Genomic DNA, 24,528 nt, shown 5'->3' on the forward strand with positions numbered 1-24,528 from the left:
CCCTGCCTCCCACCACCACACCCGCGCGCGCACACAGCCTTCCTCGCGGGCGAGCGGAGACCCCGGCGCCGAACGAGCCGTACCGCTAGGTGTCACCCGAGGCCCCCAGGGAAACGCCAGTAGTTCCGGGTTGTCCGCCGCCTCCGCTCTAGCCGCCCAGCTTCCGCCTCTCGACTGCTCCCCGGTGCTGGAGCAGGCGGTGGTGGGGGAGAAGGGGGCGGGCCTTCCGGACGCGGGGGTGGGCGGGCCTTCCGGGCTGCGCGTGAGCCGGGTCGACCACAGGTAAGGCGCCCGGGGCGTCGGGGTCACGGCAGGGGGGGGGCACTCCCCAGCCTGGTGGAGCCGCCGAGAGGGTCCAGGCGGTTCTGTGAGGGGCCCCCTGGGCGTCCCACGTGCACCCGCGAACCCCTGCGTCCTGCGGGGAAGAATGCTCCTCGCCTTTCCCGGTCTGCCCGCCAGCAGCGCTGTGGTTTTGCGGGGGAGGCGCAGACTGTGTTTGTCACTAGTGTTTTGTTTTGTTTTAAATGCATTGGAGATGACACTTGGGGAAAATGCACCGCTACACAGCTTGCACCCCCTGAGGAGGGACCCGGTCAGATTGCGGAGGGTCGGCTGCACGGGATGAAGTTACATTCTGTTCAGTTGCGTCCATGCTCTGGGTGTAAGCATTCGGGACTGGACAGGAGTGGGTCAGGTATCCTGGAGCTCCGGAGCCACAGAATACTGAGTGTTACACAGCTCAGGTAAAAGGTATCCTGGAGCTCGGGAGCCGAGGACCACCACAGGTTGCAGTAAGCTTAGCAGTTTACAGCCTTGTCTCAGAGAAAGTGTATTGGCTCGGCTAAGGCAGGACAGGGTCTTCCAGCTGGGGATGTTCCCCTAGTGTAGCAGTTTTGCTAGGCAGGAGGTTTCTCTGGCGAAGTTGCTACAGTTCAGCTCTGCTCCCTGAGAGTGGGGAGCAGAGTGTAACAACTCCTCTTTGCCAAGGGAAGGTTTCCCAGCCAAAAGTGTTACAGCCCTGCTCGCTCTGCTCTGCCCAGGGTCGCCTCTGCTCCGCCACTGCCCCGCCACTGCCACAAAAGAAGATCTTCACCCAAAGTCCACTGAAGGGGTTTATTGGAAGGAAGCAGCTGGACTAGCCAAGCTGAACATACACAGGGTTTATATAGGGATTCTTGGGGGCGGGAAAGTTTTTCCAGGATAGGGATTGGTCTGATTTCAGTGCTGTGCTCACATTGGCTAGATCTCTTGCTCAAGGATTGGCTAGAGCTCCTGTCCAAGGATTGGCTAGTTTTCTGTACAGGATTAGGGTCAGATTTGGCTCTGGTTTCAGGGCCAAAGTGTGTTTCTTTGGTTCTGGTTGCAGGGCCAAAGTGTGTTTCTTTGGCTCTGCTCAGGGTGTGTTTCTTTGACTGGCCCCTTTTCCCTACGCTGGGACCCAGTAAAATAGCGGATACCGGTTTTTTTAAATGCTGGTTCTTGATCAGCTTGCTTCTCGGTCACATCAGCGTGTGCACTCGTTGGGGCATGCCGGGGCAGACACTGTGCCTTCGGGTTTGCCATCCATGGAGACCACATGACTTGCCTTCATTTACCTGCTGAGAGTGGGCACAGAGAAAGATGTGAGGATGACCGTGGCGACGTGGCGTTTTACTTAAAAGCAGACAAAAGAGTCCTAGCTACCTTTTCCTACATCAAGCTTGGTGCACCCTCCCTGCCAGACTCTTGTTTTGAGGACCTGAAGAAAGCTTCCTCCCAGGAGACTCCATAATGCGCATCGCATACGAATTCAGACAGCAGTCGGTCGAGATTAACCCCACACTTTTTATCTTCACCCTTCAAAAAGGAAAGGCAGACATAAGCCGAAGCCAGTTGGTGAGCTAGAAATGATCGTTTAAGTCATATCTAGAGTCTGGGGAGATGGATGGAGGGGTGATGTGCTTACCGTGCAAGCGTGGGTACTTGAGTCTGATCCCCGATACCGGGTTAAAAAGCCAAGGCTGCAGTGGGGACACTCACTGGGGACGTTGGGATAGGAGGATCCCCTGAACTCATTCCTCAGCCAGTCTAGCCAATCCATGAGCTTCGGGTACAATGAAAGACCTTGTCTCAAAAAAATAAGGTAGAAGCATGCCTTTAATCCCAGCACTCGGGAGGCACAGGCAGGCTGATCTCTGTGAGTTCGAGGCCAGCCTGGTCTACAGAGCAAGTTCCAGGACAGCCTCCAAAGCCACAGAGAAACCTTGTGCTGAGGGGGAAAAAAGCGTTAGACAGGGAAAAAAATGTAGCAATGTGTCAGTCTTAGGATCAGTGGTTACAGAAAACAATCCTTTTTAGCCTGCACACACATACATACATACATACATACATACATACATACATACATACATATGTCACAACACAAAATAAATGAATACATTTTTTCCTTTTTTTTTATTTAAGTTAGAAACAAGCTTGTTTCACATGTCGATCCCAGCTCCCTCTCCCTCCCCATGAATACAATTTTTAAAGTGTTTTTTTTTGAAAAGCGCAACCTTTATATAAAAAATTTTTTTTCAACCAGGTTCCTCTGTCATTTACTAGGACGTGTGTCTGTGCTATGGACAGAAACTGAAGTCCCCGGAGTGGGGTGGAGTCAAGGACTGGCGTCTGAAGAGGGTTACTCTCTTCCTTTGTCGTAGAGATGCTGTCACTTTAAGACTTGGGTTTGTGGTCTGTGTTGCCATGGATTCTGATGTGATCTTATTACTGATTCTAAATCCCACCTGTCGGCTACGTTGCAAGGTGCAGTTACCTTAGCATCCTAGCATCCTCTGGTGGCTTTGGCTGTTTCTAGAGAGCCCTTTCCTCTTCCCTACCTGTGGGTTCTCAAGGTGCTGGTTGCCCCACTCCCTCGTCAGGCTTCGTAAATGAAGGTGTAACTGTGTGTGCGTGTGCACTCTCCCAAGCGAGGACGAGACATCAACATGCATGTCTGTGTGAGGTTAGGGTTGTTCCTTTGTTGAGCTACCATTTACTGAGTATCACTGCCCTACAATATTCCTGCAACCTTTCTTTTCAGAGAAAAGGGAAAGTCAACTTTAGACTAAATGACGGAGCCAGGATGTGAAGCTGGGATTCATCCCATAGCCTCTATTTAAAAATAAAGTGATTGGGAATTCAGGATGTATTTTCCCTTAAACCCTGTAGCAAAATGATAGTTCCCAGTCTGCCTTAAAGTGTCTCTGGAAATTTTATGCAATTGCAGTGGAAATTTGTCTCCTAGTAATTGAGCAAAAGAGGGCAAATGAAAAGAGGTTGGAAACAATGTGTTTTAAACTTGTGCTTGAAAAAAAAAAGATTCAAGGTTTAAAAAAAAAAGCATACACAGACACATAGCTGGTTCTGAAAACTTCTGGACGTCTGCAAGGCCCCAGGAGGGTTGTGACACTGGTCATTATTTTCTACTTAGATGTTAAGCTGGTAATGACGTTTTTCCCCTGATAGAAATGAAAGCCTAGTTCTCATAGCACCAGCCCAAGCCCACCTGCAACCGTACAGCCACACAAGAGACGGCAGAAGTGTGTCAGAAAGGAGCAGCAAAGAGAGCTCAGTGAGCCCCAGACTCGGTTGGACGAGGCTCCCAACCTGACTCCTTTCCCCGTGTTAGCCTTCGGGTGGCACTGCCGGCCAAGTTCACCTAGTTGGTTCAAGGTGGCAAATGGTGTAAGGCTTAGCATTCTACAGGTGGCTTGAGGTCGGCTTCTGTTCTGTTTCTGGGTGTCGAAATCGCATTAAAACTCTGTTCAGACAAACTGAGTTTATTTCTTGCAAGCACTAGGGAATTTTATCAGATGTCTTACACCTAGCCTTGTCCTTTAACAGCTGCAGGACCTCTTCCCTGCAGGTGGCAGGCAGGTTCACAGGCATTCTTGCTTCCTCCCGCACTCTTCCTGGCAGTTTTGATTTTGAAGTATTAGTTTGATGGACCCAGACTTTGCGTTGCAAGGGTGATGTGCAAAACTCTGAAGAGCTGGTTTATTTTAGCATCCTGGCTTTGGGTTAGTTCTCCCATTTTTTTTCAAGATATGTGTGCCTTTTTCATGTTTAAAGGCCAGCTCCTTTTCCTCTTAGCCAAACTATCTCCCAGATAGCCTTTTAGCCAGCAAGGGTTCTCATCGTGGCATGAAATTTTCACATAAATTGGCATATTCTGCCACCAGCAGCCCACCTATCTGACCTACATGAGGTGACATAGTTAGTCAACCAGAAGCATTCTTCTTATTGTTGATGGTATGTATCTTTTACTCTTTATTATGTCTGTGTCTCTGTGGCTCCATGCCATTTGAGTGTGGTGCCCACAGAGGCCGAGAGAAGGCATCAGATCCCGTGGAGCTGGAGTTTCGGGCAGTTGTGGGCAGTCCATTGTGGGAGCTGTCAACTGAGCTATCCTCTGGAAGAGCAGCGAGCTATCCCTCCAGACTCCAGAAGCATTCTTGATTTTTACATGTCTGTACTGTGGGTTTTGTTCTGTCTGTTAGCTGTCGTTTTAATGCCCTGGTTATCATTCTGACGTCTGTTTCAACATTCTGTACCTCTGAAGAAAACATTACTGTTGAGCTAGTTTGCATTAAGGATGATAAATAGCATCATAATTCCTAGGTGACTTTTGTTCAGGGACAACAGAGCTTTTAAACTGATGATCCTTATTTGAGCTGTTGAATTTTGTTTCTGTAGAACTGCTGTCTGTTTTTCCCAAATGGCTTTCGGTTGCTAGGCAGAATTCAATCCAGTAACCTAGAGGCCAGATGACCTCATAACTCATTAGCAGTTCTCAGAGCCATCTGGTGCCCTTGAGGAGAACAGTGTTCAAAGGACTGATAATAAAGACAACAGCATAATTACTTCTCTGCCATGATTACACCTTTAGATGGCAAGCAGTCAGCATATTTATTTGCAGATTGCTTGGGTGGTTGTTTTCCAAAGGTATAATAATGATGCTATAGCAGAATAACTTGCTCCCTTGTCCCCTTCATCCAGCTTGCAAATAAGTGAACTTGACGGCAGGTAAATAACCTATTGAATCACAAATTATAAGAAAGGCAATACACCAAAGAAACATAGTGCATGAACCCAAAATGTAAAAAACACAGGTGTGAGAAAGAAATGGCTGTAGAGTGGATATGTCTCAACCCCAGGGCGGATCTTGCCAAAGGTACACAATAATTCATGGCTGGCTTGCTGTGTTTCTTTTTCTACAGTGTTTACTAGATAAGTGTAAATTTCTCAGGCTCACCTGTTAATCTCCTTTTTTATAGGGAGTCTTGTTCCTCACTGCTTAAGAAATGGCTTCAGAATATGCACTGCGTATGTCTCGTCTGAGTGCCCGGATCTTTGGTGAAGTGGCCAGGCCTACTGATTCAAAGTCCATGAAAGTGGTGAATATGTTCAGTGAGCAGCCCTTGGCCAAAAGGAAAGAGACTTACGACTGGTATCCAAATCACAACACGTACTTTGCGCTCATGGGCACACTGCGTTTCCTTGGCCTTTATAGGTGAGGAGAGGAAAAAAGATAAGGCTTTGTGGGAGGGTGTTAGCAGACCAGCAAAGGAAAACAATTAGCTTGTCTCTCCCTACAGTTTTGTGGCTCTTATGAGAGTCCAGCTAGATCAAAAGGTCCAGTAGGTGTTCTTTCAAAATTGCCTTGACTCATAAGCAGACAAACAAACAAAAACATGGCTTGTTGGAATTTTGTCTAAAACATAACCAGCATCAAATTGTACTGAGCTCTGGAGAGGTGTCCGGTTGTTCATTAACCTAAGGGTGCTGCAGAAAGGATGTGGGTAGGAAGTGGGCCCAGATGAGGAGGACTAAACCCTACAAGCACCATGGTGCCAGAGCTGCCGGCGCTTGGTACAGAACAGAACCTGTCCCCCCACACACAGCTGCCTCTTCCTGGTCTGTGGGAGCCTCCGTTCTCTGCCCGTGGCAGTTCTGTTGATATTCTTACTCCTCTCAGTCGCTTCTGGCACTTTTGTGTCTTTGATATATCAATTTGGCTTGGATAAGCTGTAGTTCACTTTAATGATAATTTATAAATCACATAACTCTTAATACTGTGTTTTGTGTATTTGGTAGGTCTAAGAAGTGAGTGCCTAAGACATTTGTAGGAAAAAAAAAGAAGAAAATACCTAGATGGTCATTTTCTTTTAAAAATTGTTTTCAAGAAATTTCCAAACTAATACATGCCCCTTACAAAATATTAAAACAGTATATTTTATAAAATATAATTGCATACCATCTTTAAAATATAACATGTTTTAATTGGACCTAGCTATTAACTTGGGACCATTCATTATAATAAAAAATAAATAGCACAGCCTGGCACTCATTCCAGAGAGCTAAAGGCCGGTACCTTAACTTATCCAACATATTTTTAAGTTCTTTCCATGTACGGGTATTTAAGATGAAGATTAAAGGAACACCAGTTAACAAAACAAATGAGTACTCTAAGTTAATATATTACTGGAGAGTATAATGTGTGGCCTTCTTTTGAGTGTCTGGAATTGCTAGGGACTATCTCCTTAGCCATTAGTCTTGGCTCAGAAAAATAAAACCTAATTTTATTATGACCCAGAATAAAATGTCAGAAGCTAGATCCCATGGACAGTTATAACCCCCAACAAAATCACATTCAACTATTTTAATATGTCAGCTTTAGATTGTTCTCTATTTATTTGAAGAACAAAGACCTAGCTATCTTTGGAGATAAGGGAAAAAATACTAAGCACTTGGTTGTTCATTGAAAATCAAAATGATTTTCATGTGTTTAGTCAGTAGTTATGGTAAATGATGCCTTCAGTGCACGGCTCTCTGTAGCCTCAGCCAGGATGAGTGTAGACATCCCTTCAGTAAAGTCTGATGAGTGTACACATCCTTCAGTAAAGTCTGATGAGTAGACATCCTTCAGTAAAGTCTGCTGTAAAGGCCTGCAAAAGCGGGAGGGAAATATAATCAACCAAAGCAGTAGATTCACTCAGTTAACAAGCGTGTGCTAGCGGCCTCTGGAGTTTTCCGTCTGATGGTGGGATGAAGACTGGGGGATGATGTAATAAATAGTATGATCTGTTTTGTGACAGTGTTGAACGTGCTGGGGGAGGGGCGTGCAGAACTAGCTCAGCAGGATCTAGAGTGCTGACAGGGCTTGTGGCGAGCAGGCTACAGGCATGGTAACACTTTAAACAGGGCAGTCAGTCAGGATCAGCCCCGTAGGGGAGACTGAGGCGCACGGGTAGTGAGTGAGCCTGGTGAGACCTGAAGAGGAGCTTGGGACAGAAGCAAGAGAGAACAAAGGCCTCTCTTCCCGAGGCGGGAGTGTGCCTGGGATGAGTGGCCCAGGAAGAGTTTGGGCTACCGGAACACTGGAGGGCAGAAGGCAGTCACAGGGGTCTGTGGTAAAGAAAAGGGCTTTTGCCCTGGGCAACAGAGTTTGCGTTCTGTCTGCTTGAGCCCTTTCCCAGCAGCTTTCTGTGTGGGCATTCCCTGCCATGCAGGCCATCCGGGAGAACTGCCCATTTTTAAGTAGATGCTAATTCCTAGGGCAATCAGGATCTCTGTGCAGCTACTGAAAATTATACTCAAGTTTTGTTTTTCGAGACAGGGTTTCTCTGTGTAGCCTTGGCTGACCTGGAGCACAGTCTGTAGGACCAGCTGACCCCAAACTCACAAAGATCCACCTGCTGTTACCCAAGTTTTATTCCTCTAGATATTTAGTCTATTTAGTGTTTTTTTTTTTAAACTGGGAATCTAACCCAAGGTGTTTAGCCTTAACATAGGGAAATGCTGGGTAGTGTATCTCACAGTTAAAGAGGTTTCCCTGGGCTCACCAGGAAGTTTACTGCTCCTTGTGGTACTGTGTCTGTGCAGGAAAACTACCATCTGAATTCTTACAACCCAACCAGCCTCTGTGTTGGCTGGACTTTCTGTTCACCCAGCTAAGGACATGCCCTGAAAAGCCTTGCTCAACAGCCTAAGAGGCAGCTCTAGATCAGTTCTCCTCTGGTGTGATCATCGTAGCTTGTTGATTTCTTTCTTTCTTTCTTTTTCCTTCTTCCAGAGATGAGCATCAGGATTTTAAGGATGAGCAAAGACGTCTAAAGAAGCTCCGTGGAAAGGAGAAACCAAAGAAAGGAGAAGGGAAAAGAGCTACGAAAAAGAAATAATAGAATCAGTTGTCATTAAAGGAAATTCCTTCCTCAGTGACTAAGAAAGTCTATCTGTTACCTTTTCACATATTAGAGGAATGTGACCTGCCTCGGTGGGCATCAACCCCGTGTTCTCATCCACTTCAGTTAAGCTGTGATGGTTTCTTAGAGATGTTCTAATTCTTCAAATTATATCTGCCTTGGTTTTGTAATCTGAGAGTTACCTAATTGATGGGATGAATGAACTCTTGTTCAGTGGTTTGTTTAAGATGGGAATGGAATATTGGGAGTCGAGCAGGGGGGCCTCCCTAAATGAGCACCCTGTACTTTCCTTACTCCTTCATTGCTTCCCCCCAACCCCAGCCTTCCTCTCTGATCACCTTCCAGCGCACGCTTTTGAAGAGGCCTCCAGGAGAGTAAAAGCTTCTCAGGAAAGGGAGTATCGAATGCCTACTTTATACGAGGGGTTGAAGCCTTGGTGATACAGTGGTAGGTTTTAGCTCATGGAACTTTAAGTCTTATAGAGGAGACTAATATAAATACATAAATATATATATATATATTGGTTTTTTAGAGACAGGTTTTCTCTGTGGCTTTGAGTTCAAGGCCAGCCTGGTCTACAAAGCAAGTTCCAGGACAGCCCTACACAGAGAAACTCTGTCTCAAACAAAAAAATAGAATAATTCTTGTCCTAGAAATTTAAAACAGACCACTGACTGGCTCATATTTAACCATGAGAACATAGACAGGCCTGTCGAGGTCTGTGACCTGGTGATACTTGGGAAGCTTAGGCAAGACAGCAAGTTTGAGGCCAACCTGCACAATTTAACAAAACACTGTCTCCAAACAGGGAAAAGAGGAAAAGAGGTACATGTCACGGTAAAGTCCTTTTAGCCTCTTGGTCAAAAGCAGAGTACAGAGGCAAGAGTAGACATAGCAGCTACTTTAGGTAGGGTTTTCTTTCCCTGTCATTGAATGAGTCCTGGATTAGTAAGAACTCGATGCATATGTTTAGACAAATGTTATTTTTAAACATGCATAATCCAGATGGTATGGCTAGTGCTTATCTAGCCTGGGGGGAGGGGCACTTAAAATTGGGTGATCTGTGTCTGATAGAGTTGAACGCAAACAGAAGGTTCAGAATGCATTCATTTAACACTTTCTACTGAATCCCTGCCATCTGCCTGACTCACAATAGCTGCGAGGGGATAGAATGAGTAGAAACAGCATCTCCGGGTTTGTGTGAGTGCTGCCGCTGTTACAAAGTAACGGCAAGAGCTTTAGAAAGTGCATCTGTTACAAAGTAGCGGCAAGAGCTTTAGAAAGTGCGTCTGTTACAAAGTAGCGGCAAGAGCTTTAGAAAGTGCGTCTGTTACAAAGTAGCGGCAAGAGCTTTAGAAAGTGCGTCTGTTACAAAGTAGCGGCAAGAGCTTTAGAAAGTGCATCTGGCAGTGCAGCCGGCCCACGGTAGGCGCTGAAGTGGGAAATGTCAGAGCCTGAGCTCGGGACAGCTGTGGCAATTCTCCAGCTTTGAGGAAGCCCAGCACTGAAGCCGCAGCCCAACAGGTGAGAGTACTTGTTTTGCAGAGGACCTGGGTTTGGTTCTCAGCACCCACATGTTGACTCACAACTATCTGTAACTCCAGTTTGAGGGGATTGGATGCCCTGTGGGGCACATACATACATGCAGGCAAAACTCCCGGACCCTTAAAGTAGTTTTAGAAATTTTAAAGAATCAAGAGGAACTAAGAGGATGAGTTCTAGGCCAACCCTGGCTATATATGTACGTTTGTATATATGTGCTGTAATGCTTTTACTTATGCTTCATCTTCTAAGATTAAAAAAAAAAAAGTAAGCCGGGCGTTGGTGGCACATGCCTTTAATCCCAGCACTTGGGAGGCAGAAGCAGGGGGATCTCTGTGAGCCGTCTTGGAACTCGCTCTTGTAGACCAGGCTGGTTTCAAACTCAGAGATCTGCCTGCCTCTACCTCCCGAGTGCTGGGATTAAAGGTGTGCGCTCAAGAGGCAAAAACAGTCTGTGAGTTTGAGGCCAGCCTGGTCTACATAGTGAATTCCAGGCCAACTAGGGCTACATAAGACCCTATTTAAAATAAATATAAATATTTTTTTAAAACATGACAGAAAACTACTGCCTGGTCTGTTGAGAATACAAACGGGGCTGAAGAGATCTCAGAGGTTAAGAACACGGGCCTCTCTTCTAGAGGTCCTGAGTTCAATTCCCAGAATAGCAACTCACAGCCTTCTGTAGTCCAGTCCCAGGAACTGAACCCCTCCTGGCATCTCCAAGCACCAGGCACACACACTGTACACAGACATACATGCTCAGAAAATACATAAGAACACATAGAATAAAGACAATTCTAAAGAGCAACCAAAAGTTTTGGAGAGGACACTAAAATTAATCTAAGGCTCCTCTCTGAGTCTTCTTGGGGACTGGCCAATACATTAAGCCCCAAACTAGCTACAAGCACAGTAATGCAAATATTAAATAAAGGGTTACAGAGACAGAAGAGGACGTTGTTTTGCGTAGGAATGAGCTCCTAAGCATTGGAAACAATGAGGGCAAGTATGCCAACATTCTTACAGCACTCATCACGTATAGGACGTTGTGTATTTTAGATCCTATCTCATTAAGCCTCCCTTCGCTCCACGGTAAGTATCCCCATTTGAGAAGAGACTGGAGCTTACTTTACGCCAGAGATCAGACATCTACAAACACCTAGACAATTTAAAATCCTTGATCACCAGACTCGTTTTTTCACAAGCATAAAGAAAAGTTTAAAATAAACAGCATGCACAAGATGTAACCATGAAATATTAGTGAGTGCTATAAAGGGTGTGGTCTGTCAACCTCAGAATCACAACTTCGATGAATCAATGCCTACATGTCAATTCCCTGGTGTATGCTTGGTTGTTTGGTTCGGAGGTGCTGGGGCTGGTAGCCAGGGTCTTTGTTTTGTTTTGTTTTGTGTTTTTTGTTTTTCGAGACAGAGTTTCTCTGTGGCTTTGGAGGCTGTCCTGAAATTAGCTCTTGTAGACCAGGCCGGTCTCGAATTCACAGAGATCTGCCTGTCTCTGCCTCCCCAGTGCTGGGATTAAAGGCGTGAGTCACCCGCCATCCGGCAAGGGTCTTGATACTAGGCCAATGCTCTACTGCTAAGCTGCTCCATGACCCATGTTCTTTCATGAGCTGATGTTGTAGCTCTGCTCTCTGAAGGTCAGAGCAGTCATTTGTCAAGCTCTGCCATTTGCTAAATACTACACAGTTTCCTAAAACTGTGTTACTTGGTCTCTACAACAGCCCTATGGCTATTACTGTCCCATTTTATACAAGAACTTGAGTTTGGAGCTTTTGACTGTGAATCTTGGCTATTTGGGATAATTTGAAAGATCCTCTCTGTCCCTGGTACTATTCCAGACCAGTCAGAGTTGGAGCAGGAAGGAGGCATTAGCTAAGGCATTGGTGTTTGAAAATGGCTTGCTCTTAACTTGTGAGGTTTTTCCTGTCCCTTGTTTTTCTGTGCTTATTTTTCTTTGAAAGTCCAGTTCAACACAACTTAGTTATCAGTGCTGGTTCAATCTTCTAGAGTTTGACACCAGGCAATTTATTTTAGGCATATTTAAATACAATACAATTTTGGAAAAAAAAGTTCCCTTATAACTATTATCTCAATTCCCTGTGCACAATAAAGCTTAAGGTGCAACTACATCAAAACTTTTTTGTAAAGTACATGTGACCTCTACCATGAAGATGACTTCTGTATCTTAAGGGCCCAGGTCTGAGACAGCGTAGAGGTCACCAGGCTGTGAAGTGCAGGTGACATCTCCCCATAAGGACTGAATCAAAGACCTCACACACCGGCCAGACAAGTACTTTCCACCGAGTCACACCCAACCCCTGCACTGCTGCTTTAGATAGCTTCTTAAGTTGTTCAGCTGTGCATCCAAGGCTAAGAAACACAACTGTACTTGGGCGTATGACTTGTAAATCCTGGCACTAAGGAAGCCGACTTCAGAGGATCAATGTTACACTAGGCTGTTGAGGACATCCTAGGCTACAGAGACCCTGTCTAAAAAAAAAAAAAAAGATTGCTGTCAATCAGTCGATGTTTCTCAGATCAAGTATTCCTCGGTATCCTATTGAGAGCTTGTTAGATACAGACGGATGGATGGACCCCACTGGTGTGCCTTATTGAGGTCTCTGGTAGGGTCCAGGAATTTGCATATGTAAAAGGCTCCCAGGGCTTGCTGATGCTGCTCATGTGGGAATTTTGCTTTTAGAACTTAAAAACAGGGCTTAAAGTAACTTGGCCTAAGTTCCCTAGCTGATAAATTATTGAATTCTCTAACTCAAGTGAAATTCCCTAGGTACCCTGGGGCCTTTCCCTAATCAGAATTTAGCAAATCTTTAGAAACTGACTGAAAATCCAAAACTTCATAGCCTGTTCTACAAATTGAGTTCCAGGACAGCCAGGGTTACACAGGAAAAACCCTGTCTCAAGTGAACCCCCCACCACACACATACACACATACATACACACACACACACAATATCAATGCAAGAATATATAACTGGGAAAATACATAACCCAGAAATATTCAGTAATACATAAGAATTAATGTATAAGGGACTAGAGAGATGGCTCAGTGGTTAAGAGCACTGGCTGCTCTTCCAGAGGACCCAGGTTCAATTCCCAGTACCCACATGGCAGCTCACAACTGTCTATAACTAGTTCCAGTGGATCCAATAGTCTCACACAGACATACATGAAGGCAAAACACCAATGCATGTAAAATGAAAGTAAATCATTTTTTAAAAACTATTAAAGCTGGGTGGTAGTAGCACACACTTTTAATTCCAGCACTCAGGAAGCAGAGGCAGACATATCTCTGTAGTTCAAGGCCACCCTGGTCTACAGAGCAAATTCCAGGATAACCAGGGCTACAGAGAGAACCCCTGTCTCAAAACAAAAACAAAAAAAGAAAACTATTTAAAATACAAACTAAATATAATGACATAATTTGTTAAATGTAGAGGGCACAGGGTCTTTGAGCTCACAGATAAGCACTAGGGAAACCAGAAATTTTAAGCATGAAGGCTTGTCTCTTCAACTGAAGGGATGTGTATCCATTTTCCATTCAGAAGTCTGGAAAAGGATGTAGCTAATAGCCCAGTGATCTGTGCCACCTGCAGGGCCTGACCATACTTGAATGCCCAGACTATCATGTTTGTCCCAGACCCTTCCTTCCAAGATCTTGAGCATTATTTCTCAGCCAACAGAACCCATCCTTATGGGGAGATGTCACCTGTACTTCACAGCCTGGTGACCTCTATGCTACCTCAGACCTGGGCCCTTAAGCTACAGAACCCATCTTCATGGTAGAGGTCACATGTACTTTACAAAAGAGTTTTGATGTAGTCACACCTTAAGCTTTATTGTGCACAGGGCACTGAGATCATTGTTACGAGGAAACTTTTTTTTCCCAAAATTGTACTGTACTTAAATATGCCTAAAATAAACTGCCGGGTGTCGACTCTAGAAGCTTGAGCCAGCACCAATAACTAAACCGTGTTGAACTGGGTTCCCTCTTGTCTCACTCTGATTATTCCTCTGCCGGCTGCAGCATTTACAGGGACCGCCACAGTTCATCGCGGATATATAGGTTCTTCTCTGAGTTACCAAAGAAAAGGCAAGAAGAGTCAGAATGGGTGTCCAGGGAGAGGATTCTGGGAAGGAGGCGCAGTAAAAAGCTTCAGGCGTCTGTCTTTACCTGGTCATCGATGGCCCTGGCTCTGCCTGTCAGGTGCAATTATTTTAGAACACTGGAGTGTGGTGAAGGTTTACAACTTTCTATGGAAGGCTTGGGAAGTAAACTGCACTTAACTTGGGTCACTTTCGGCTCTTAGCACAGTAACAGCTAACCAGTCCTCAAGTGCAGCCCCCTGGCAGGCAGTTGTACATGTTCCCGAAACAACCTGCATACACCCTGCAAGAAACAGTGTGCAAAAATAAACCCTGGCCAGGCTTTGGTAGCCTATGCCTTTAATCTCAGCACTTGGGAGGCAGAGGCAGGCAGATCTCTGTGAGTTCGAGGCCAAGCAAGTTTCAGGACAGGCTCCAAAACAATACAGAGAAACAAACAAACTAACTAAAATAAATAAATAAATAAATAAATAAACCCTGTCTTCCCACAGCTGTACTCAACCCTGGCCACTGCTCTGAACACAGGAGGTGCAGGCAGAGACAAAAAGGCATCGCTTTCACATTTTCCTTCCGTTGTCCTAGATGGTGTGACCTCTAATGCATTCAAAGGGTCGGTACCCTTCTTCCCTCTCCATTTTTCTGATTTTTGCCTTTTGGGAACTATAAAGACTGGTGCATTAAAGCACATCCAGGGAAAATTAGAATGTGGCCATAACGTGCTACAGAGTCAGAGGGACCTGAAAAGGCCTGTATCACAGAGATAGACTACAATAGTGAAACACAAAACTTAAGGAAAACCATATAAAACAAAACAAACAAACAGAAAAAAAGAAAGACCTAGGGAAGAGAGAATGAGGTTTGCAACTCGCCACATTATTAGATTCCAATGTCATTTTCAACAGTTAACAAAAACAAAAGTCACAAGGCAAGCAGATAACATTTGGCCCGAGAGAATAAGAGAGACAGAGACGGAGAGATAGAGGGAGACAGAGACAGAGAAGGAGAGATTGCACCTTGACACATGTTAGAGTCATCAGAGAAAAAGCAGCATCAATCGAGAAAATGCCTCCATAAGATCTGGCTGTAAGACATTTGTGATCAATGGCAGAGGGCCTAGCCCATGGTGGTCCTGGGTTCTATATGAAAGCAGGCTGAGTCACCAGTTGTAGCGCATGCCTTTAGTCCCAACTCTTGGGAGATGGAGGCAGGCAGATATCTGAGTTTGAGGCTAGCCTGGTCTACAGAGTGAGCTCCGAGGCAGCCAAAGCCACATAGAGAAACTCTGTCTCAAAAAAAACAAAACAAATAATTTTTAAAAAGGAAGAAAGTAGGCTGAGCAAGCTGTATGAAGCAAGCCAGCAAGCAGCATCCTCCATGGCCTCTGCATCAGCTCCTGCCTCCAGCTTCCTGCCCGGTATTAGTTCCTGTCCTGACTTCTTCCTTCAGTGATGAACAGCCATAAGCAAAGTAAACCCTTTCCTCCCCATGTTGCTTTTTGGTCATGGTGTTTCCTCGAAGCAATAGAAAGCTTGGCTAAGACATGGAGTCTATAGCCTCGAAGGAAAAACATAGAAATTTACCCAGAAAAAAAAAACTACATAGCTAATCTACCAAATACTTTAAAACAAATTTCTGAAAGAACGACAAGAAGAAGATGTGATGGAAGTTAAGGAAGAAAGGAAGGAAGAGAAGGATCAAAAAATAGAAACATTCAATGGGAAGGTGCTTGCCAGGTGTTGGTGGCGCACACCTTTAATCCCAGCACTCCAGAGGCAGAGGCAGGCAGATCTCTGTGAGTTCCAGACCAGCCTGGTCTACAGAGCAAGTTCCAGGACAGCCTCCAAAACAATACAGAGAAACCCTGTCTCGAAAAACAAAACAGGTGCTGGGGAGATGTCTTGGTCAGTAAGATGCTTACCACACAAGCATGAGGACCTGAGTTTGGCCTGGTTCCCACATTAAATTTTTTTAAGCCAGAAAAGTTGGCATTTGTAATCCCAGCATTACAGTATCAGTGAGTCTCATTAATGAAAACTGCTACTGACAAACTTTCAAAAGAATAGAATCTACGTCTTTCGGTTGGGCCTGCCAATCACCTGGCCAAAGGACTACCCCTCGGGAAGGGCTGGTTTACCTTAAGCCACACTAAAAAGATAGGAGGGAGAATTAACCCTTTAATGAGATAATGGACTTTTCCTTCCCAGAATTCCTGCCCCTTAGTGTAGTCCATACAAGCCTCCAGAAAGTCATGACTTTTTCTTTTTCTTCTCTTCTGTCTTTTGGGTGCTGGCTAGAACCTAAGTACACTTTTCCCAATAGCTGGGCTTTCTTTCTCTTCCTCTGAAACTAACCTTCCTCTGAAACTAACCTTCCCACCATACGACTGGCCTCCATGCCAGCTTAATTCAAGCAGCTTGCCTCTCTCTTCCCTCCTGAGTGCCCACCTATGAATCTACAATAAACTCACCCTCTGTGGTCCATGAATTTCATTTCTCAAAGAGACAAAACCCTGAAAGCCACTGGTTCAAGAGGGCTTTGGAGGCCCCTGAGTCTTCCGGGACCCAGGATCCAAGCCGAGAAAGGCAAATCAAAGACACCAAGAGGAAGCGAATGAGAAAAACCTGGGAGCCTAACCGACCCACAGAACACCAGAAGCAGGCCAGCACAGACACAGGGACTCTAAAGGATGAGAAACAGAACACCAGACAGAGGACACTAGAAGGATTAACGGCTAACAGTAAAAGTCATAAACATATGTCCAGTGAACTCAGTGAATTCCAAGGAAAGAGACTCAGAGACACATACTAAGAAACACTGTAATCCAGTTTTAGAGAACCAAAGGCAAATGCTAGCCAAGCTTAAGGGCAGCAAGAGAGAATTGGTTCACACTCGAGGGTCCTAGAGGATCCGCGGCTTCTCACCAAAGGACAGCCAGGACAGAGCAGCCAGGATAGGCAAAGAGCCAAAAGGAAAAGCTGTCAGCAGAGAACCCCGCATCTGGACAGACTGCCCCTCTAAAGTGAGAATGACACTAAAACATCTCCAGATCAGCAGAAGCTGAAAGACGCTGTCACCACGAGACGCTGCCTCATAGAAAACACGCAAAGGAGGCCTGCAGAGCGAAAGAAAAACTATGGAACACACAATGAAGGTAAACACCAAAGCTAGGATTATTGTAACAATGCCTTTCAGCTCTGCGTCTTGTTTTCTATGTGATTTAGAAATTTAGCATGTTGAGCGAGTCCAGCTTCAGGTGAGATTGGGTCTCCGGCAGGGACCGCCCACCCATCCCCCATCCCCCTTGATCTTCCGGGCCGCTCCTGGCATCCAGAAGACCCGCCCACACAGCCCCTCCAAGACCCCAACTCCAGCGAGTACAGCTTCAGGAAAGACATCAGCCCTTCCAAGACCCCAACCCCAGCGAGTACAGCTTCAGGAAAGACATCAACCCTTCCAAGACCCCAACCCCAGCGAGTACAGCTTCAGGAAAGACATCAGCCCTTCCAAGACCCCAACCCCAGCGAGTCCAGCTTCAGGAAAGACATCAGCCCTTCCAAGACCCCAACCCCAGCGAGTACAGCTTCAGGAAAGACATCAGCCCTTCCAAGACCCCAACCCCAGCGAGTACAGCTTCAGGAGACCTGCCCACACAGCAAAGAAATCAACAATTCCAAGAACCCAACCCCAGTGAGACCAGCTTCAGGAAAGGCATCAGCCCTACCAGGACCCAACTCCGTGTCAGCATCCCCAGCTTCAGCTGCAGGAAGGAAAGAGACCAGTGGAGACGGAAAGACCCCACCAGCACCCACTGAAAGAAGAGATGGGAAGAAGACAGAATAAGAGATCACTCAGCAATAGAAACACCAACATGACCCCACCAGAATGCAGGGATCCAACACCAGCAAGACCCGAAAAGCACTACATAGACGAAGAAGAGGAGACAGACCTTAAAAATTATTTCATGAAGATGATGGAGACCCTCAAAGAAGAAACGAGGAAATCCCTTAAAGAAATAGAAGAAAAAACAAACAAAAAAATCCATGAAATGGGGGAAAATTCAAGAAATAAACAAATCTCTCAAAGAATCTAAAGAGCACCAAGAAAGAACAACCAAAAAAATTAAGGAAACAACTCAAACAGTTGAAGGATTGAAAGCTGAAATAGAAACGATAAAGAAAACACAGAATGAAGGGATGCTGGAAATAGAAAAGCTGGGTAAACGATCAGGAACTACAGATGCAAGTATCACCAATAGAATACAAGAGATAGAAGAGAGAATCTCAGGTGTTGAAGACTCAGAGGATATAGAGTCGTCAACCAAAGAAAATCTCAAAACCAACAAATCCTTAACACAAAATATCCAGGAAATATGGGACACCGTGAAGAAGCCAAACCTGAGAATAATAGGTATAGAAGAAGGTGAAGAAATTCAACTTAAAGGTACAGAAAACATATTCAACAAAATCATAGAAGAAAACTTCCCTAACCTAAAGAAAGATATGCCTATGAAAGTACAAGAATCTTACAGAACACCAAATAGGCTCGACCAGAAAAAGAAGTCACCTCGCCATATAATAATCAAAACATCAAACCTACAGAGTAAAGAGAAAATATTAAGAGCAGCTAAAGAAAAAGACCAAGTAACATACAAAGGCAGACCTATCCGAATTACACCTGACTTCTCAATGGAAACGATTAAAGCCAGAAGATCCTGGACAGATGTTCTACAAACGCTAAGGGAACAAGGATGCCAGCCCAGACTACTATATCCAGCAAAGCTCTCAATTACCATAGATGGAGAAAACAAAATATTCCATGACAAAGCCAGATTTAAACAATATGTATCCATGAATCCAGCTCTACAGAAAATGCTAGAAGGAAAACCTAGAGCCAAGGAAGATAACTACATTCACAAAGACACAGGCAATATATAATCACACTTTACAAAACACCAAAAGAAAAAGGGAGGAGAAACTACACAAAATATCTTCACTAACAATAAATCAAGCACAAACAAGGATCACCAATCAATGGTCATTAATATCCCTCAATGTCAACGGCCTCAACTTGCCTATAAAAAGACACAGACTAGCAGAATGGATACGAAGACAGAACCCTTCCTTCTGCTGCATACAAGAAACACATCTCAGCATCAAAGACAGATGTTATCTCAGAGTAAAGGGTTGGGAAAAGATCTTCCAATCAAACGGTCCCAAGAAACAAGCGGGTGTAGCAATCATAATATCTAACAAATTAGACTTCAAATTAAAATCAATCAAAAGAGATGAAGAAGGACACTTCATATTCATCAAAGGAAAAATACATCAAGACGAAGTCTCAATTTTAAACATCTACGCCCCAAATACAAAGGCACCTACATTCGTGAAAGAAACATTACTAAAGCTCAAAATGCACATAAAATCTCACACACTAATAGTAGGAGACTTCAACACTCCGCTCTCACCGCTAGACAGGACCTCCAGACAGAAACTTAACAAAGAAACAAAAGAACTAATAGAAGTTATGACCCAACTGGGTTTAACAGACATCTATAGAACATTCCACCCAAATACAAAGGGATATACCTTCTTCTCGGCACCACACGGAACCTTCTCTAAAATTGACCACATAATAGGAAACATAGCAAATCTCCACAGATACAAAAAAATTGGAATAACCCCCTGCATCTTATCAGACCACCATGCATTAACATTAGAATTCAACAATAACACAAATCGCAGAAACCCTACAAACTCATGGAGATTGAACAATGCACAATTGCACCATCCCTGGGTAAAGGAACAAATAAAAAAGAAATTAAAGACTTCCTCGATTTCAATGAGAATGAAGACACAACATACACAAACTTATGGGACACTTTGAAAGCAGTGCTGAGAGGAAAGTTTATAGCACTAAGTGCCCACATGAAAAAACTGGAGAACAGTCATACTAGAGAATTAATAGCACAGCTGAATGTTCTAGAACAAAAGAAGCAAACTCCCCCAGGAGGAGCAGACGCCAGGAAATAATCAAATTGAGGGCTGAAATCAATCAAGTAGAAACCAGAAAAACACTGAGAAGAATCAATGAAACAAAGAGTTGGTTCTTTGAGAAAATCAACAAAATAGATAAACCTCTGTCCAAACTAACCAAAAGACAGAGGGAGAGCATGCTAATTAACAAAATCAGGGATGAAAAAGGGGACATAACAACAGACTCTGAGGAAATCCAGAGAATCATCAGGGCATACTTTGAAAAGCTGTACTCCACAAAATTTGAAAATTTAAAGGAAATGGACAATTTCCTGGATAGATATCACTTGCCAAAACTAAATCAAGAACAGATAAACGATCTAAACAGACCTATAACCCCTAATGAAATAGAAGCAGTCATCAAAAGTCTCCCAAATAAAAAAAGCCCAGGCCCAGATGGTTTCAGTGCAGAATTCTACCAGAAATTCAAAGAAGAGCTAATTCCAATACTCCTCAAAGTATTCCACACAATAGAAGCAGGAGGCTCACTGCCAAACTCTTTCTACGAGGCTACAATTACCTTGATACCCAAGCCACACAAAGACACAACTAAGAAAGAGAACTATAGACCAATTTCCCTCATGAACATTGATGCAAAAATACTCAATAAAATACTCGCAAACCGGATTCAAGAACACATCAGAAAAATCATCCACCATGATCAAGTAGGCTTCATCCCAGGAATGCAGGGATGGTTCAACATTAGAAAATCTATCAATGTAATCCACCATATTAACAATCTGCAAAAGAAAAACCACATGATCATCTCACTAGATGCTGAAAAAGCCTTTGACAAAATCCAGCACTCCTTCATGATAAAGGTCCTAGAGAGATCAGGGATAACAGGGATGTACCTGAATATAATAAAAGCAATATACAGTAAACCAACAGCTAGCATCAAACTAAATGGAGAGAAACTCAAAGCAATTCCTCTAAAATCAGGAACAAGACAAGGCTGTCCACTCTCTCCATATCACTTCAAATTGTACTTGGAGTTCTAGCTACAGCAATAAGACAACAAAAGGAGATAAAGGGGATACAAATAGGAAAAGGAGAAGTCAAACTTTCACTATTTGCAGATGATATGATAGTTTACATAAGTGACCCAAAAAACTCCGCAAGGTTACTCCTAGAGCTGATAAACACCTTCAGCAATGTGGCAGGATACAAGGTAAACTCAAAAAATCAGTGGCCCTATTATATACAGATGATGAAGTGACTGAGAAAGAAATCAGAGAAACATCACCCTTTACAATAGCCAAAAACAACATCAAATATCTGGGGATAATGTTAACCAAGGAAATTAAAGACCTGTATATCAAGAACTTTGTGTCTTTAAAGAAAGAAATCAAAGAAGATACCAGAAAATGGAAAGATCTCCCATGCTCTTGGATTGGTAGGATCAACATAATAAAAATGGCAATCTTGCCAAAAGCAGTCTACAGATTCAATGCAATCCCTATCAAAATTCCATCACAATTCTTCAAGGACCTGGAACTTTATATGGAAAAACAACTTTATATGGAAAAACAAAAGGCCCAGGATAGCTAAAACAACCCTATACAATAAAGGAACTTCAGAAGGCATCACCATACCTGACTTCAAGCTCTATTATAGAGCTATAGTCCTGAAAACAGCTTGGTATTGGCACAAAAATAGGCAGGTAGACCAATGGAACAGAATCGAAAGCTCTAATTTTAACCCACACACCTATGAACACTTGATTTTTGACAAAGAAGCTAAAACTGTACAATGGAAAAAAGAAAGCATCTTCAACAAATGGTGCTGGCATAACTGGGTACTGGTATGCAGAAGACTGCAGATAGATCCATGTTTATCGCCTTGTACAAAACTTAAGTCCAAATGGATCAAAGATCTCAACATACATCCAGCCACACTGAAACTTTTAGAAGAGAAAGTGGGAGATACTCTTCAACGAGTCGGTACAGGAGACCACTTCCTAAACATAACACCAGTGGCACAGGCACTGAGATTGACAATTAACAAATGGGACCTTCGGAAACTAAAAAGCTTCTGTAAGACAAAGGACACAGTCAAAAAGACAAAAAGGCAGGCCACAGAATGGGAAGATATTCACTAACCCTACATCTGACAGAGGGCTAATCTCCAAAATTTACAAAGAACTCAAGAAACAAGTCTCCAAAACACCAAAGGATCCAATTAAAAGGTGGGGTACAGAGCTAAATAGAGAATTCTCAGTAGAGGAGGCTAAAATGGCCAAGAGACACTTAAGAAAGTGCTCAACATCCTTAGCCATCAGGGAAATGCAAATCAAAACAACTCTGAGATACCATCTTACTCCTGTCAGAATGGCTAAAATCAAGAACACCGAAGACAATTTATGCTGGAGAGGATGTGGAGAGAGGGGAACACTCCTCCACTGCTGGTGGGAGTGCCGACTCATACAGCCTCTTTGGAAATCAGTATGGAGATTCCTCAGGAAAATGGGAATTAATCTACCACTAGACCCAGCAATTCCACTCTTAGGCATTTATCCAAATGAGGCAAGTTCATACAACAAGGGCATCTGCTCCACTATGTTCATAGCAGCATTATTTGTAATAGCCAGAACCTGGAAGCAAACTAGATGCCCCTCAACTGAAGAGTGGATAGAGAAAATGTGGTACATTTACACAATGGAGTATTACTCAGCAGAAAAAAACAATGGAATCTTGAAATTCGCAGGGAAATGGATAGCACTGGAAGAAACCATCCTGAGTGAGGTAACCCAGTCGCAAAAAGACAAACATGGTATGTACTCACTCATATATGGATTTTAGACATGGATCAGGATAGTGCCAGTCTGCACTTCCACTGATAGAGAGTCTGGGAAACAGGAAAGAACCTAAAAGATATGCATATATGCATAGTACCCAAGAGAAGAGGATGGAGACAAGATCCCCTGAATGGATGGGGAACATGGCGAGGGGTGGGGGAGTGGGACCTGGGAAGAAGAGAGGGGGTGAAGAGGAAGAGAGTTGGTCATGGGGGAACAGGAAGTTGAGGGGGTGGGGGTAGAATAGGGGGAAGAGGGAATCATAGGATCAAATACAGATCAGGCACCAGAGCGACCTCGAGTGATCTAAAGGTATAACACCAATTGGCAAGCTAAGCAATAGTGGAGAGACCACCTCGAATGCCCATTCCTGATAATGAACTTGATGTCTATAATCATCTGGGAGCCTTCATCCTGTGACTGATGGAAGCAGAGGCAAACACACAATTAATCACTGAACTGAACCCAAGGAACCCAGTGACAGAGAGAGAGGAGTGATGAGCAAATTGGCAAAGAATGGGCTGACAAAACCAGCAGAGGCAGCTGATCTGAACAGGGGAGAGCTCTTGGACCCCAGACTGACAGTGGGGAGGCCAGCATGGGACTGATCTGGACCCCCCCAAATGTGAGTGTCAACGAGAAGGCCTGGGCAACCTGTGGGGCCCTGAGCTGTGGATCAGTGTCTATCCCTGGTATACAAACAGTCTTCGTGTGCCTATAGCACAAAGAGGGATGCTCTCTCAGCCTGGACTCTTAGGGGAGTGCCTGGACCCTACCCAGAGTAAAATGACAGACTCTAGATATCCCCTATGTGGAAGGATTTGGCAATAGGGTGGGAGGGTGGGGGGGAAGGGGAGTGCGGGAGGAGGGGAGGGAGAGGGAACTGGGATTGACTTGTAAAACAAGCTATTTAAAATTAAAATAAAAAAATGATAAATAAAAAAAAAGAAAATTAACATGTTTTTCCCCCTCTACTCTGTTTTCTTTTGCAGTGCCGGAGATTGAACTCGGGGCTTTGTACCTGCTAAGGAAGTGTTCCTTCCACCATTGGCCTGCATCCCACATCCGCTGAACAGCAGCACTTTGGGAAAATAAACAATTATTAGACAGGATATGGTGGTTCAGGGAGGATCACCACAAGCTAACAGCCACCCTCGACTGCAGGGGAGTCAGTGTGGTGATGTTTTGTTTATGATCTAACAAATAAAGCTTGCCTGAAGATCAGAGTGCAAAGCTAGCCACACTAGTTAGTCATACAGGCCAGAAAGTGGTGGCCTCTTTAATCCCAGCACTCAGGAGACAGAGGCAGACAGATCTCTATTAATTCAAGGCCAACCTGAGCTACATGAAACTGATCCACAAAGGTGACTTCAGCACTTGGGATCCACACCTTTAATCCCAGCACTAGGGAGGAATATAAGGTAAGAGGAGGCAGGAGCTCAGTGCAGTCTGAGGTTTGTTGGAGACAGATGTAGTCTGGAGATGAAGTCTGAGGACAAGGATTGTCCATTCGGTCTGAGCACGTGTAGAGGTGAGAACTCTCTAGTGGCTAGCTGCTTTGTTTCTCTGATCTTAAGCTTTAACCCCAATATCGATCTAATATCAATTAGAATTTGTGCTACAAGTCAGTGATAAGTCAGGCTTCAAAGTAAGACCCAATCTGTAAAAGGAAAACAAAACTTATTCTTTTTTGGGGGGGGGCGGGGGGTTGAAACAGGGTTTCTCTGTGACTTTGGAGCTGTCCTGGAACTCACTCTGTAGACCAGGCTGGCCTTGCAAGCCTGGCAACC

The 24,528-nt window shown here is 44.3% G+C and overlaps 1 protein-coding gene and 1 long non-coding RNA gene across 2 annotated transcripts in view; one reads left to right on the plus strand and one right to left on the minus strand.

Annotated features, from left to right (window-relative positions):
• Nucleotides 1-218: 218 nt before the first annotated feature.
• Mrps33 (mitochondrial ribosomal protein S33) lies at nt 219-8,395 on the plus strand. The gene is made up of 3 exons (XM_013125016.3): nt 219-282; nt 5,298-5,533; nt 8,096-8,395. Exons 2-3 carry the CDS (start codon nt 5,325-5,327, stop codon nt 8,199-8,201), a joined length of 315 nt encoding a protein of 104 aa, XP_012980470.1. The 5' UTR covers nt 219-282; nt 5,298-5,324; the 3' UTR covers nt 8,202-8,395.
• The window catches only part of LOC121133010, a 76,187-nt gene continuing 52,770 nt past the window's right edge, over nt 1,112-24,528 (minus strand). Inside the window, exons 2-3 of the long non-coding RNA XR_005869730.1 lie at nt 1,684-1,836; nt 1,112-1,598 (exon numbers count right to left, since the gene is read on the minus strand). This is a non-coding gene — a long non-coding RNA (uncharacterized LOC121133010). The remainder of the gene's footprint in view (nt 1,599-1,683; nt 1,837-24,528) is intronic.

This window comes from Mesocricetus auratus, unplaced genomic scaffold (assembly GCF_017639785.1).
Source record: "Mesocricetus auratus isolate SY011 unplaced genomic scaffold, BCM_Maur_2.0 Super-Scaffold_100019, whole genome shotgun sequence".
In the NCBI taxonomy this organism is placed as follows: Eukaryota; Metazoa; Chordata; class Mammalia; order Rodentia; family Cricetidae; genus Mesocricetus; species Mesocricetus auratus.